Source organism: Symphalangus syndactylus, chromosome X, assembly GCF_028878055.3.
Source record: "Symphalangus syndactylus isolate Jambi chromosome X, NHGRI_mSymSyn1-v2.1_pri, whole genome shotgun sequence".
Classification (NCBI taxonomy): domain Eukaryota; kingdom Metazoa; phylum Chordata; class Mammalia; order Primates; family Hylobatidae; genus Symphalangus; species Symphalangus syndactylus.
Window position 1 is genome coordinate 61,858,534 of NC_072447.2, and position 12,819 is coordinate 61,871,352.

Sequence of the window (12,819 nt, forward strand, 5' to 3'; positions counted from 1 at the left end):
ATACAGAAAATACAGAAACTAGCTAGGTGTGGTGGCGTGTGCCTGTAGCTACAGCTAGTTCGGAAACTTAAGTGGGAGAATCCCTTGAGCCTGGGAGATCGAGGCTGCAGTGAGCTGTAATTGCAGCAATGCACTCCAACCGGGGTGACAGAGTGAGATCCTCTCTGGAAAAAACACAAAAGAGTAATGCATCATTGGGCGCAGTGGGTCACACCTGTAATCCCAGCACTTTGGGAGGCCGAGGCCAGTGGATCTCGAGGTCAGGAGATGGAGACCATCCTGGCTAACACAGTGAAACCCCGTATCTACTAAAAATACAAAAATTAGCTGGGCATGGTGGCACACGCCTGTATTCCCAGCTACTTGGAAGGCTGGGGCGGGAGAATTGCTTGAACCTGGTAGGCGGAGGTTGCAGTGAGCCGAGATCTCGCCATTGCACTCCAGCCTGGGTGACAGAGCGAGACTCTATCTCAAAAAAAAAAAAAAGAGTAATGTATCAGAACTTGATGGAGCTTCAGGCCTTCACAGTAATAATGGAGGGAAACACATTTGTGGAGAGGGGACCATGTTCACTCTTTATCTATCCATGATAGACAGATAGTCCAGAGCTTTACATACCCATGGAACCTAAGGAAAAATGTTCCCTGTCATGACTCACAATCTTCCAGCCACCCTTTCTTGCATCTGTCCTGTGGGCTTGGGGACCCAACTTATGGATTTCATCTTCCCAGGGAGAAAGAAAAATCAAATCCTTCAGTATCTCCTTCAGGGTATATCCTCTGCTGTATTTACATGGAGGATAAGGCACTCGATATCTAGTAGCTGAATGTTACATTTGTGTAATACAGAGCTATATTGGGATAAAATAGAATTTGTTTCCTCTGAGACACAGGTAGAGGCACGTCCACACTGACCTGGGTGGCAGCCACCTCTTCCTGCAGTGCCAAGCAGGGCATGCTCACAGATCTGGGGAACCTCTACTGCTCCTGGAGCCCCACAACCTCCTTACTAGCTCCCTCTCCCTCTCGTGGCTGTGACAGCCCACACTTAGTCTTGGGTCTCCCCTGCTTCTTTGCCTGCCCCTCTTCTGCCCACGCTGCATGTCTCTGTCTCCCACTGTCCCCACTATGTCCACGATCGCCTCTCCCTCCCTGCACTCTCCATCTCTAAGGGCTCCTTGTCTTGGAAAATGAACCCACAGCCTCTACCTTGTGACTGGGGAGAGGAGCCGGGGCCTGTTCAATTCTCCCTCCCTCCACCACACACACCTGTCCTCCTTAATGTTTCTGAAGTCACTGAGCTCCAAACGCAGCCCCTCCTGCACCTGCCAGCTGTAGGACCTGTGACAAGATGCCTACCATCTGTCTGGGACTCCGTCTCTCATCTCTCATATAGGCATAATGATGGTAGTTTCCTCCTTCCAAGGCTGGGGAGAAGCAAGAGGCCAAGGTGATGGGTTATGGACAGTCAAAACAGCTCCGATCCTGCCTCCACCTGGGGCTGGTGTTTCAAGTCCGTTTGCTTGTAAATGGAGCTTTAATGTCTCCATTCACACACAAACGTTTTATTGTAAAATAGACTCCCCTCTGCCCTTCCCTTCCCCACAACTCTTTCCCCTCTGCACCATGCAGTGGTACCTGTGAGAAAGAACTGTCCCATTCCCAAATCATCGTCCCCACCCCAGCCCCCAGGCCCTTGGTTGCTGAGACCCCTGATGGGCAGTCTCATGCTTCTGTCCAGGAGACTTTCCCACCGATTGCTCCCCTGCATGGAGACTGAGTGGACTCTTCTATTCCCTGACCATCACAGGGTCTACAGTGCATGCATCTTCCTCATCCCTCCATGTTCCCCAGATGACGATTTCATCTGTGTCTCCTCCCACATACTCCCAAATGGACCGTCCCAGCCCTAGAACGCGAAAATCGTTCAGAGAGCGAAGGCCAAGATGCCCAACCACCTGCTGCAGAATCCTGCTCCAGGACTGAAGTGTATAGTCTCTATCAAAATAAAAACTGGAGGCCAGGTGTGGTGGCTCACGCCTGTAATCCCAGCACTTTAGGAGGCCAAGGAGAGAGGATCGCTTGAGCCCAGGAGTTCAAGGCTGCATTGAGCTGTGATCATGCCACTGCACTCCAGCCTGGACAGAGCAAAACCCCCATCGCTAGAAGAAACAAACAAACAAAGAAACCCAACAACTGGAAATATCCTCCTCTAGAATGGTGGTCAGGAACATCTGTCTGCCTTGGTCCCTGATGTCTCTCCAGCACCTAGGACAGCGCTCAGCACTAGGACGCACTCATTAGGGTTTTGTTGAATAAATGACTCCTTTGACACAGCAATTCCGCTTCTAAGAATCTTTCCTAAAGAAATATTCACACACGGGCACAGAGCTGTGTGCACAATAATGAGAGGGGCAAACAACTGGGGAATGTTTGCAAAGGTTTATTAACTGTCAGTAACTGATACAGGGGAATCGGATGAGGGGAGTACATGCTGAACAGGAAACCGAGCGAGGGGGGCTTGACCAGGACGCATGGCAATGGGGTAAAGCAGATGGGAGATGCTTATAGTGGTACTTGGTGTGAGTGTGTGTTTGTGTGTGTGTGTGCAGGCGCGTGCATGTGTGGTGTGTAAATGCAGAGGAAAAAATCTGATATTAAACACTCAGAACTGCCCTCAGTAGTCACATCTGGGGAGAGAGGAGGGTAGTGCTGTTCTATGCAGAGAATACCTGACGATACTTGCTTTTTAAGTAGATGCATGGATACACAAACTGAAATATGCGTTAAGTATGTCTTGCTTATCAATGAAAAGGATAATATCTAACAGAATGACACAGCGTAAGAAAATACAACAGAAACGCTAACATCTAACTCTTGGCACACTAAGAAAAATGATGCTCAACTTTTCACTGTTGTGAACACTTGCTTTCACTTGCTATACACCTGATGATGAGGGGTCCGCAGCCATACCCATGTTCGTCAAAGGTCACCACATTCTGCTTCTCATCATGGGCATGTGTCATATCCCCGAGGCTGAGGCAAGAAGAGAGAAAGAAAGTGGCAATGAGTTCCCACTGCCCAATAACTCAATCTCAACTCCTCCTGACCTGCAGACACTGCACACTCTGATTCTGCCCTATCTCAGGACCTGCACATGCCTTCCACGGTTCCTTGAAGTGAACCATCTGCTCTTGCTACAGTGACTTCCTCACCTGGTTTATCCTTTCCTAGGCTACAGGAAGGTGTGGCCACATACCAGGGCTGACCTGGGGTTTCGGAGCCCACAGCATCCGGGGTAGGGAGGATCCCTGGATATACAGGGCAGGGAGTAGAAAGAGCATGGGAAATCTCATCATCCAGCCTCAATGCTATACAGTAGAAAATTATGAGAAAGGAATCATTTGGGAAACAAATGACAACATGGGATACCAGTACCATAACAGAATAGCACATCTGCAGGGATGTGGGGCGTGAGCCGAAGGTTCACTTACGGAGTTACTCGTCATCTTCTTCAGGGTCGCTGATCTCTTCATAAATCACCACCTGCTTTCTCTCACGCAGTCTGTGGGTCCAGGCATGTTTCCCCGTTTCGGGTCCTATGATGGAGAGGAGTTGGAAGATGAGGGTTGGGTAGGTTGGAGAGTGTTAGGCTCTGTTTTCTCAAAAACAGGAGATGCCTCCCCGCTCCGAAGTGCCCATGAGCCTTCTTTATCCAGTTTTTCACATTCTCTGGCTTAGAGAGGCTGAGACATTAGACCCACACCAATACAGGCCAAATGCCAATTAAAGTTTTAGCTTCTGGCTCCTTCCGTTGTGAGGTTTAGATTCCCAACATCTTCACTTATGGGAACATTCACCCATACCTCCTTTCATTCAGCACGTATTTGTTAAGGGCACACAGGCATACCTCGTTTTATTGCACTTAATTTTCATAGTGCTTCGCACATACTGCATTTTTTTTTTAGAAATTCTCACCAATTTTACACTTTTCCATTATTATTATATCTATTATGGTGATTTGTGATCAGTGAGCTTTGATGTTATTGCAACTGTTTTTGTTGTTTTTTAGTATTTTAAAATAATTTTTGTTGTTTATTTCGTGGATACACAGTAGGTGTAAATACTTATGGGGTACGTGAGATGTTTTGATACAGGCATGCAAATGCGTAATAATCACATCATGGAAAATAGGGTATCCATCCCCTCAGCCATTTATCCTTGTGTTACAATCAATCCAGTTAAACTCTTGCAGTTATTTTTAAATGTATGATTAAGTTATTATTGACTATAGTCACCCTATTCTGTGTAAATGCTTTGGGGGTACTAAGAACTGCGCCCACAGAAGATGACGAACGTAATCGATCAATGTTGTGTGTGTTCTGACTGCTCCACCGATGAGCTCTTCCTTGCCTACCTTCCTTTTCTTGGGCCTCCCTATTTCCTGAGACACAGCAACACTGAAATCAGGACAGTGAACAACCCTACAATGGCCACTAAGTGTTGAAATGAAAGGAAGGGTCGCATGTCTCTCACTTTAAATCAGAAGCTAGAAATGGCTAAGCTTAGTGAGGAAGGCCTGCTGAAAGCCAAGACGGGCTGAAAGCTCGGCCTCTTCCACCAAACAGCCAAGCTGTGCATGCAAAGGAGAAGTTCTTGAAGGAAATTATAATACTAATACTCCAGTGAACACACGAAGAAGAAAGCAAAACTGCCTTCCTGCTGAAATGAGAAAGTTGCAGTGGTCAGGATAAAACAAGAAACCAGCCACAAGATTCCCTTAAGCCAAAGTCTAATTCAGAGCAACAGCCAAACTCTCTTCCAGTCCATGAAAGCTGAAGGAGGTGAAGAAGCTGCAGAGGAAACGTGTGAAACTAGCAGAGGTTGGTTTGTGAGGTTTAAGGAAAGTAGCTGTCTCCGTAATGTAAAAGTGCAAGGTGAAGCAGCAAACCCTGATGGAGAAGCTGCAGCACGTTATCCGGAAGATCTAGCTAAGATCACTGATGAAGGTGGCTACACCAAACAACAGATTTTCAATATGGATAAACTAGCCTTCTATTGGAAGCAGATGCCATCTAGGACTTTTATAGCTAGAGAGGATTCACTCCAACTTTGAAAGAAGTTCTCCTGTGGGTAAAATGCTGTCCAATAGCATCACATACTACAGAGAAATCCTTCATGAAAGGGAGAGCTAATCGATGTGGCAAATTTCATTGTTGTGTTCTTTTAAGAAACTGCCACAGCCACTCCAGCCTTCAGCAGCCACCACCTTGATCAGCCGGCAGCCATCACCACCCAGGCAAGACCCTCCACCAGCAAAAAGAGTGACTCACTGAAGGCTCAGAAGATTGTTAGCATTTTAACAATGAATTAGTTTAAAACTAAGGTATGTACATTTTTAGACATAACGCTTTGCACACTCAGTAGACTGTAGTATAGTGTAAACATAATGTTTGTATGCACTGCAAAACCAACGAAAAACAATGTGTGTGACTCACTTTATTGCAGTGGTCTGGAACAGAACCTGCAATATCTCTGAAGTACACCTGTACTGGGTATCAGGCATTGAGCTGAGTAAGATATGATCCCAGGTTACCACAGATAGAATCGCCTGAGCACCTTTCATGTCATCAGGCCTTCTAGATTAAATTTAATGCCTCCAAACAATTTATGAACTATGATTCTTTATTTCCAACTTATGGACTAGGAATCTGGAACTGAGAAAATTTGGAAGACTTGCCCGAAGTCACATCGTTATTTATTCCATTTAAAACCTCGTCATCTTCCTCAGGGTCGCTGATCTCTTCATAAATCACCACCTGATTTCTCTCACGCAGTCTGTGGGTCCAGGCATGTTCCTCCCTTTCGGGTCCTATGATGGAGAGGAGTTGGAAGATGAGGGTTGGGTAGGTTGGAGAGTGTTAGGCTCTGTTTTCTCAAAAACAGGAGATGCCTCCCCACTCCCAAGTGCCCATGGGCCTTCTTTACCCAGTTTTTCACATTCTCTGGCTTAGAGAGGCTGAGACCTTAGACCCACACCAATACAGGCCAAATGCCAATTAAAGGTTTAGCTTCTGGCTCCTTCCGTTGTGAGGTTTAGATTCCCAACATCTTCACTTATGGGGACATTCACCCATACCTCCTTTCATTCTGCAAATATTTGTTAAGGGCACACAGGCATACCTCGTTTTATTGCACCTCATTTTCATACTGCTTCGCACATGCTGCATTTTTTTTTAGAAATTCTCACCAATTTTACACTTTTCCATTATTATTATATCTGTTATGGTGATTTGTGATCAGTGAGCTTTGATGTTATTATTGCAATTGTTTTTGTTGTTTTTTAGTATTTTAAAATAATTCTTGTTCTTTATTTTGTGGGTACACAGTAGGTGTGCATACTTATGGGGTACGTGAGATGTTTTGATACAGGCATGCAAATGCGTAATATTCACATCATGGAAAATAGGGTATCCATCCCCTCAGCCATTTATCCTTGTGTTACAAACAATCCAGTTAAACTCTTGCAGTTATTTTTAAATGTATGATTAAGTTATTGACTATAGTCACCCTATTCTGTGTAAACGTTTTGGGGGTACTAAGAACTGCGCCCACAGAAGATGACGAACGTAATCGATCAATGTTGTGTGTGTTCTGACTGCTCCACCGACGAGCTCTTCCTTGCCTACCTTCCTTTTCTTGGGCCTCCCTATTTCCTGAGACACAGCTACACTGAAATCAGGACAGTGAACAATCCTACAATGGCCGCTGACTGTTCAAATGAAAGGAAGAGTCACATGTCTCTCACTTTAAATCAGAAGCTAGAAATGGTTAAGCTTAGTGAGGAAGGCCTGCTGAAAGCCAAGACGGGCTGAAAGCTCGGCCTCTTCCACCAAACAGCCAAGCTGTGCATGCAAAGGAGAAGTTCTTGAAGGAAATTATAATACTAATACTCCAGTGAACACACGAAGACGAAAGCAAAACTGCCTTCCTGCTCAAATAGAGAAAGTTTGAGTGGTCAGGATAGAAGATGAAACCAGCCACAACATTCCCTTAAGCCAGAGTCTAATTCGGAGCAACAGCCAAACTCTCTTCCAGTCCATGAAAGCTGAGAGAGGTGAAGAAGCTGCAGAGGAAACGTGTGAAACTAGCAGAGGTTGGTTTGTGAGGTTTAAGGAAAGTAGCTGTCTCCGTAATGTAAAAGTGCAAGGTGAAGCAGCAAACCCTGATGGAGAAGCTGCAGCACGTTATCCGGAAGATCTAGCTAAGATCACTGATGAAGGTGGCTACACCAAACAACAGATTTTCAATATGGATAAACTAGCCTTCTATTGGAAGCAGATGCCATCTAGGACTTTTATAGCTAGAGAGGATTCACTCCAACTTTGAAAGAAGTTCTCCTGTGGGTAAAATGCTGTCCAATAGCATCACATACTACAGAGAAATCCTTCATGAAAGGGAGAGCTAATCGATGTGGCAAATTTCATTGTTGTGTTCTTTTAAGAAACTGCCACAGCCACTCCAGCCTTCAGCAGCCACCACCTTGATCAGCCGGCAGCCATCACCACCCAGGCAAGACCCTCCACCAGCAAAAAGAGTGACTCACTGAAGGCTCAGAAGATTGTTAGCATTTTAACAATGAATTAGTTTAAAACTAAGGTATGTACATTTTTAGACATAACGCTTTGCACACTCAGTAGACTGTAGTATAGTGTAAACATAATGTTTGTATGCACTGCAAAACCAACGAAAAACAATGTGTGTGACTCACTTTATTGCAGTGGTCTGGAACAGAACCTGCAATATCTCTGAAGTACACCTGTACTGGGTATCAGGCATTGAGCTGAGTAAGATATGATCCCAGGTTACCACAGATAGAATCGCCTGAGCACCTTTCATGTCATCAGGCCTTCTAGATTAAATTTAATGCCTCCAAACAATTTATGAACTATGATTCTTTATTTCCAACTTATGGACTAGGAATCTGGAACTGAGAAAATTTGGAAGACTTGCCCGAAGTCACATCGTTATTTATTCCATTTAAAACCTCGTCATCTTCCTCAGGGTCGCTGATCTCTTCATAAATCACCACCTGATTTCTCTCACGCAGTCTGTGGGTCCAGGCATGTTCCTCCCTTTCGGGTCCTATGATGGAGAGGAGTTGGAAGATGAGGGTTGGGTAGGTTGGAGAGTGTTAGGCTCTGTTTTCTCAAAAACAGGAGATGCCTCCCCACTCCCAAGTGCCCATGGGCCTTCTTTACCCAGTTTTTCACATTCTCTGGCTTAGAGAGGCTGAGACCTTAGACCCACACCAATACAGGCCAAATGCCAATTAAAGGTTTAGCTTCTGGCTCCTTCCGTTGTGAGGTTTAGATTCCCAACATCTTCACTTATGGGGACATTCACCCATACCTCCTTTCATTCTGCAAATATTTGTTAAGGGCACACAGGCATACCTCGTTTTATTGCACCTCATTTTCATACTGCTTCGCACATGCTGCATTTTTTTTTAGAAATTCTCACCAATTTTACACTTTTCCATTATTATTATATCTGTTATGGTGATTTGTGATCAGTGAGCTTTGATGTTATTATTGCAATTGTTTTTGTTGTTTTTTAGTATTTTAAAATAATTCTTGTTCTTTATTTTGTGGGTACACAGTAGGTGTGCATACTTATGGGGTACGTGAGATGTTTTGATACAGGCATGCAAATGCGTAATATTCACATCATGGAAAATAGGGTATCCATCCCCTCAGCCATTTATCCTTGTGTTACAAACAATCCAGTTAAACTCTTGCAGTTATTTTTAAATGTATGATTAAGTTATTGACTATAGTCACCCTATTCTGTGTAAACGTTTTGGGGGTACTAAGAACTGCGCCCACAGAAGATGACGAACGTAATCGATCAATGTTGTGTGTGTTCTGACTGCTCCACCGACGAGCTCTTCCTTGCCTACCTTCCTTTTCTTGGGCCTCCCTATTTCCTGAGACACAGCTACACTGAAATCAGGACAGTGAACAATCCTACAATGGCCGCTGACTGTTCAAATGAAAGGAAGAGTCACATGTCTCTCACTTTAAATCAGAAGCTAGAAATGGTTAAGCTTAGTGAGGAAGGCCTGCTGAAAGCCAAGACGGGCTGAAAGCTCGGCCTCTTCCACCAAACAGCCAAGCTGTGCATGCAAAGGAGAAGTTCTTGAAGGAAATTATAATACTAATACTCCAGTGAACACACGAAGACGAAAGCAAAACTGCCTTCCTGCTCAAATAGAGAAAGTTTGAGTGGTCAGGATAGAAGATGAAACCAGCCACAACATTCCCTTAAGCCAGAGTCTAATTCGGAGCAACAGCCAAACTCTCTTCCAGTCCATGAAAGCTGAGAGAGGTGAAGAAGCTGCAGAGGAAACGTGTGAAACTAGCAGAGGTTGGTTTGTGAGGTTTAAGGAAAGTAGCTGTCTCCGTAATGTAAAAGTGCAAGGTGAAGCAGCAAACCCTGATGGAGAAGCTGCAGCACGTTATCCGGAAGATCTAGCTAAGATCACTGATGAAGGTGGCTACACCAAACAACAGATTTTCAATATGGATAAACTAGCCTTCTATTGGAAGCAGATGCCATCTAGGACTTTTATAGCTAGAGAGGATTCACTCCAACTTTGAAAGAAGTTCTCCTGTGGGTAAAATGCTGTCCAATAGCATCACATACTACAGAGAAATCCTTCATGAAAGGGAGAGCTAATCGATGTGGCAAATTTCATTGTTGTGTTCTTTTAAGAAACTGCCACAGCCACTCCAGCCTTCAGCAGCCACCACCTTGATCAGCCGGCAGCCATCACCACCCAGGCAAGACCCTCCACCAGCAAAAAGAGTGACTCACTGAAGGCTCAGAAGATTGTTAGCATTTTAACAATGAATTAGTTTAAAACTAAGGTATGTACATTTTTAGACATAACGCTTTGCACACTCAGTAGACTGTAGTATAGTGTAAACATAATGTTTGTATGCACTGCAAAACCAACGAAAAACAATGTGTGTGACTCACTTTATTGCAGTGGTCTGGAACAGAACCTGCAATATCTCTGAAGTACACCTGTACTGGGTATCAGGCATTGAGCTGAGTAAGATATGATCCCAGGTTACCACAGATAGAATCGCCTGAGCACCTTTCATGTCATCAGGCCTTCTAGATTAAATTTAATGCCTCCAAACAATTTATGAACTGTGATTCTTTATTTCCAACTTATGGACTAGGAATCTGGAACTGAGAAAATTTGGAAGACTTGCCCGAAGTCACATCGTTATTTATTCCATTTAAAACCTCGTCATCTTCCTCAGGGTCGCTGATCTCTTCATAAATCACCACCTGATTTCTCTCACGCAGTCTGTGGGTCCAGGCATGTTCCTCCCTTTCGGGTCCTATGATGGAGAGGAGTTGGAAGATGAGGGTTGGGTAGGTTGGAGAGTGTTAGGCTCTGTTTTCTCAAAAACAGGAGATGCCTCCCCACTCCCAAGTGCCCATGGGCCTTCTTTACCCAGTTTTTCACATTCTCTGGCTTAGAGAGGCTGAGACCTTAGACCCACACCAATACAGGCCAAATGCCAATTAAAGGTTTAGCTTCTGGCTCCTTCCGTTGTGAGGTTTAGATTCCCAACATCTTCACTTATGGGGACATTCACCCATACCTCCTTTCATTCTGCAAATATTTGTTAAGGGCACACAGGCATACCTCGTTTTATTGCACCTCATTTTCATACTGCTTCGCACATGCTGCATTTTTTTTTAGAAATTCTCACCAATTTTACACTTTTCCATTATTATTATATCTGTTATGGTGATTTGTGATCAGTGAGCTTTGATGTTATTATTGCAATTGTTTTTGTTGTTTTTTAGTATTTTAAAATAATTCTTGTTCTTTATTTTGTGGGTACACAGTAGGTGTGCATACTTATGGGGTACGTGAGATGTTTTGATACAGGCATGCAAATGCGTAATATTCACATCATGGAAAATAGGGTATCCATCCCCTCAGCCATTTATCCTTGTGTTACAAACAATCCAGTTAAACTCTTGCAGTTATTTTTAAATGTATGATTAAGTTATTGACTATAGTCACCCTATTCTGTGTAAACGTTTTGGGGGTACTAAGAACTGCGCCCACAGAAGATGACGAACGTAATCGATCAATGTTGTGTGTGTTCTGACTGCTCCACCGACGAGCTCTTCCTTGCCTACCTTCCTTTTCTTGGGCCTCCCTATTTCCTGAGACACAGCTACACTGAAATCAGGACAGTGAACAATCCTACAATGGCCGCTGACTGTTCAAATGAAAGGAAGAGTCACATGTCTCTCACTTTAAATCAGAAGCTAGAAATGGTTAAGCTTAGTGAGGAAGGCCTGCTGAAAGCCAAGACGGGCTGAAAGCTCGGCCTCTTCCACCAAACAGCCAAGCTGTGCATGCAAAGGAGAAGTTCTTGAAGGAAATTATAATACTAATACTCCAGTGAACACACGAAGACGAAAGCAAAACTGCCTTCCTGCTCAAATAGAGAAAGTTTGAGTGGTCAGGATAGAAGATGAAACCAGCCACAACATTCCCTTAAGCCAGAGTCTAATTCGGAGCAACAGCCAAACTCTCTTCCAGTCCATGAAAGCTGAGAGAGGTGAAGAAGCTGCAGAGGAAACGTGTGAAACTAGCAGAGGTTGGTTTGTGAGGTTTAAGGAAAGTAGCTGTCTCCGTAATGTAAAAGTGCAAGGTGAAGCAGCAAACCCTGATGGAGAAGCTGCAGCACGTTATCCGGAAGATCTAGCTAAGATCACTGATGAAGGTGGCTACACCAAACAACAGATTTTCAATATGGATAAACTAGCCTTCTATTGGAAGCAGATGCCATCTAGGACTTTTATAGCTAGAGAGGATTCACTCCAACTTTGAAAGAAGTTCTCCTGTGGGTAAAATGCTGTCCAATAGCATCACATACTACAGAGAAATCCTTCATGAAAGGGAGAGCTAATCGATGTGGCAAATTTCATTGTTGTGTTCTTTTAAGAAACTGCCACAGCCACTCCAGCCTTCAGCAGCCACCACCTTGATCAGCCGGCAGCCATCACCACCCAGGCAAGACCCTCCACCAGCAAAAAGAGTGACTCACTGAAGGCTCAGAAGATTGTTAGCATTTTAACAATGAATTAGTTTAAAACTAAGGTATGTACATTTTTAGACATAACGCTTTGCACACTCAGTAGACTGTAGTATAGTGTAAACATAATGTTTGTATGCACTGCAAAACCAACGAAAAACAATGTGTGTGACTCACTTTATTGCAGTGGTCTGGAACAGAACCTGCAATATCTCTGAAGTACACCTGTACTGGGTATCAGGCATTGAGCTGAGTAAGATATGATCCCAGGTTACCACAGATAGAATCGCCTGAGCACCTTTCATGTCATCAGGCCTTCTAGATTAAATTTAATGCCTCCAAACAATTTATGAACTATGATTCTTTATTTCCAACTTATGGACTAGGAATCTGGAACTGAGAAAATTTGGAAGACTTGCCCGAAGTCACATCGTTATTTATTCCATTTAAAACCTCGTCATCTTCCTCAGGGTCGCTGATCTCTTCATAAATCACCACCTGATTTCTCTCACGCAGTCTGTGGGTCCAGGCATGTTCCTCCCTTTCGGGTCCTATGATGGAGAGGAGTTGGAAGATGAGGGTTGGGTAGGTTGGAGAGTGTTAGGCTCTGTTTTCTCAAAAACAGGAGATGCCTCCCCACTCCCAAGTGCCCATGGGCCTTCTTTACCCAGTTTTTCACA

At 44.2% G+C, this 12,819-nt stretch overlaps 1 protein-coding gene across 1 annotated transcript in view; it reads right to left on the reverse strand.

Annotated features, from left to right (window-relative positions):
* Window positions 1-2,426: 2,426 nt before the first annotated feature.
* LOC129475302 (uncharacterized) overlaps window positions 2,427-12,819 on the reverse strand; it is a 177,343-nt gene continuing 166,950 nt past the window's right edge. Inside the window, exons 11-13 of the mRNA XM_055267422.1 lie at window positions 4,298-4,443; window positions 3,494-3,598; window positions 2,427-3,035 (exon numbers count right to left, since the gene is read on the reverse strand). Of these exons, the coding sequence (XP_055123397.1) occupies window positions 3,539-3,598; window positions 4,298-4,443 (206 nt within the window). The 3' untranslated portion in view covers window positions 2,427-3,035; window positions 3,494-3,538. The remainder of the gene's footprint in view (window positions 3,036-3,493; window positions 3,599-4,297; window positions 4,444-12,819) is intronic.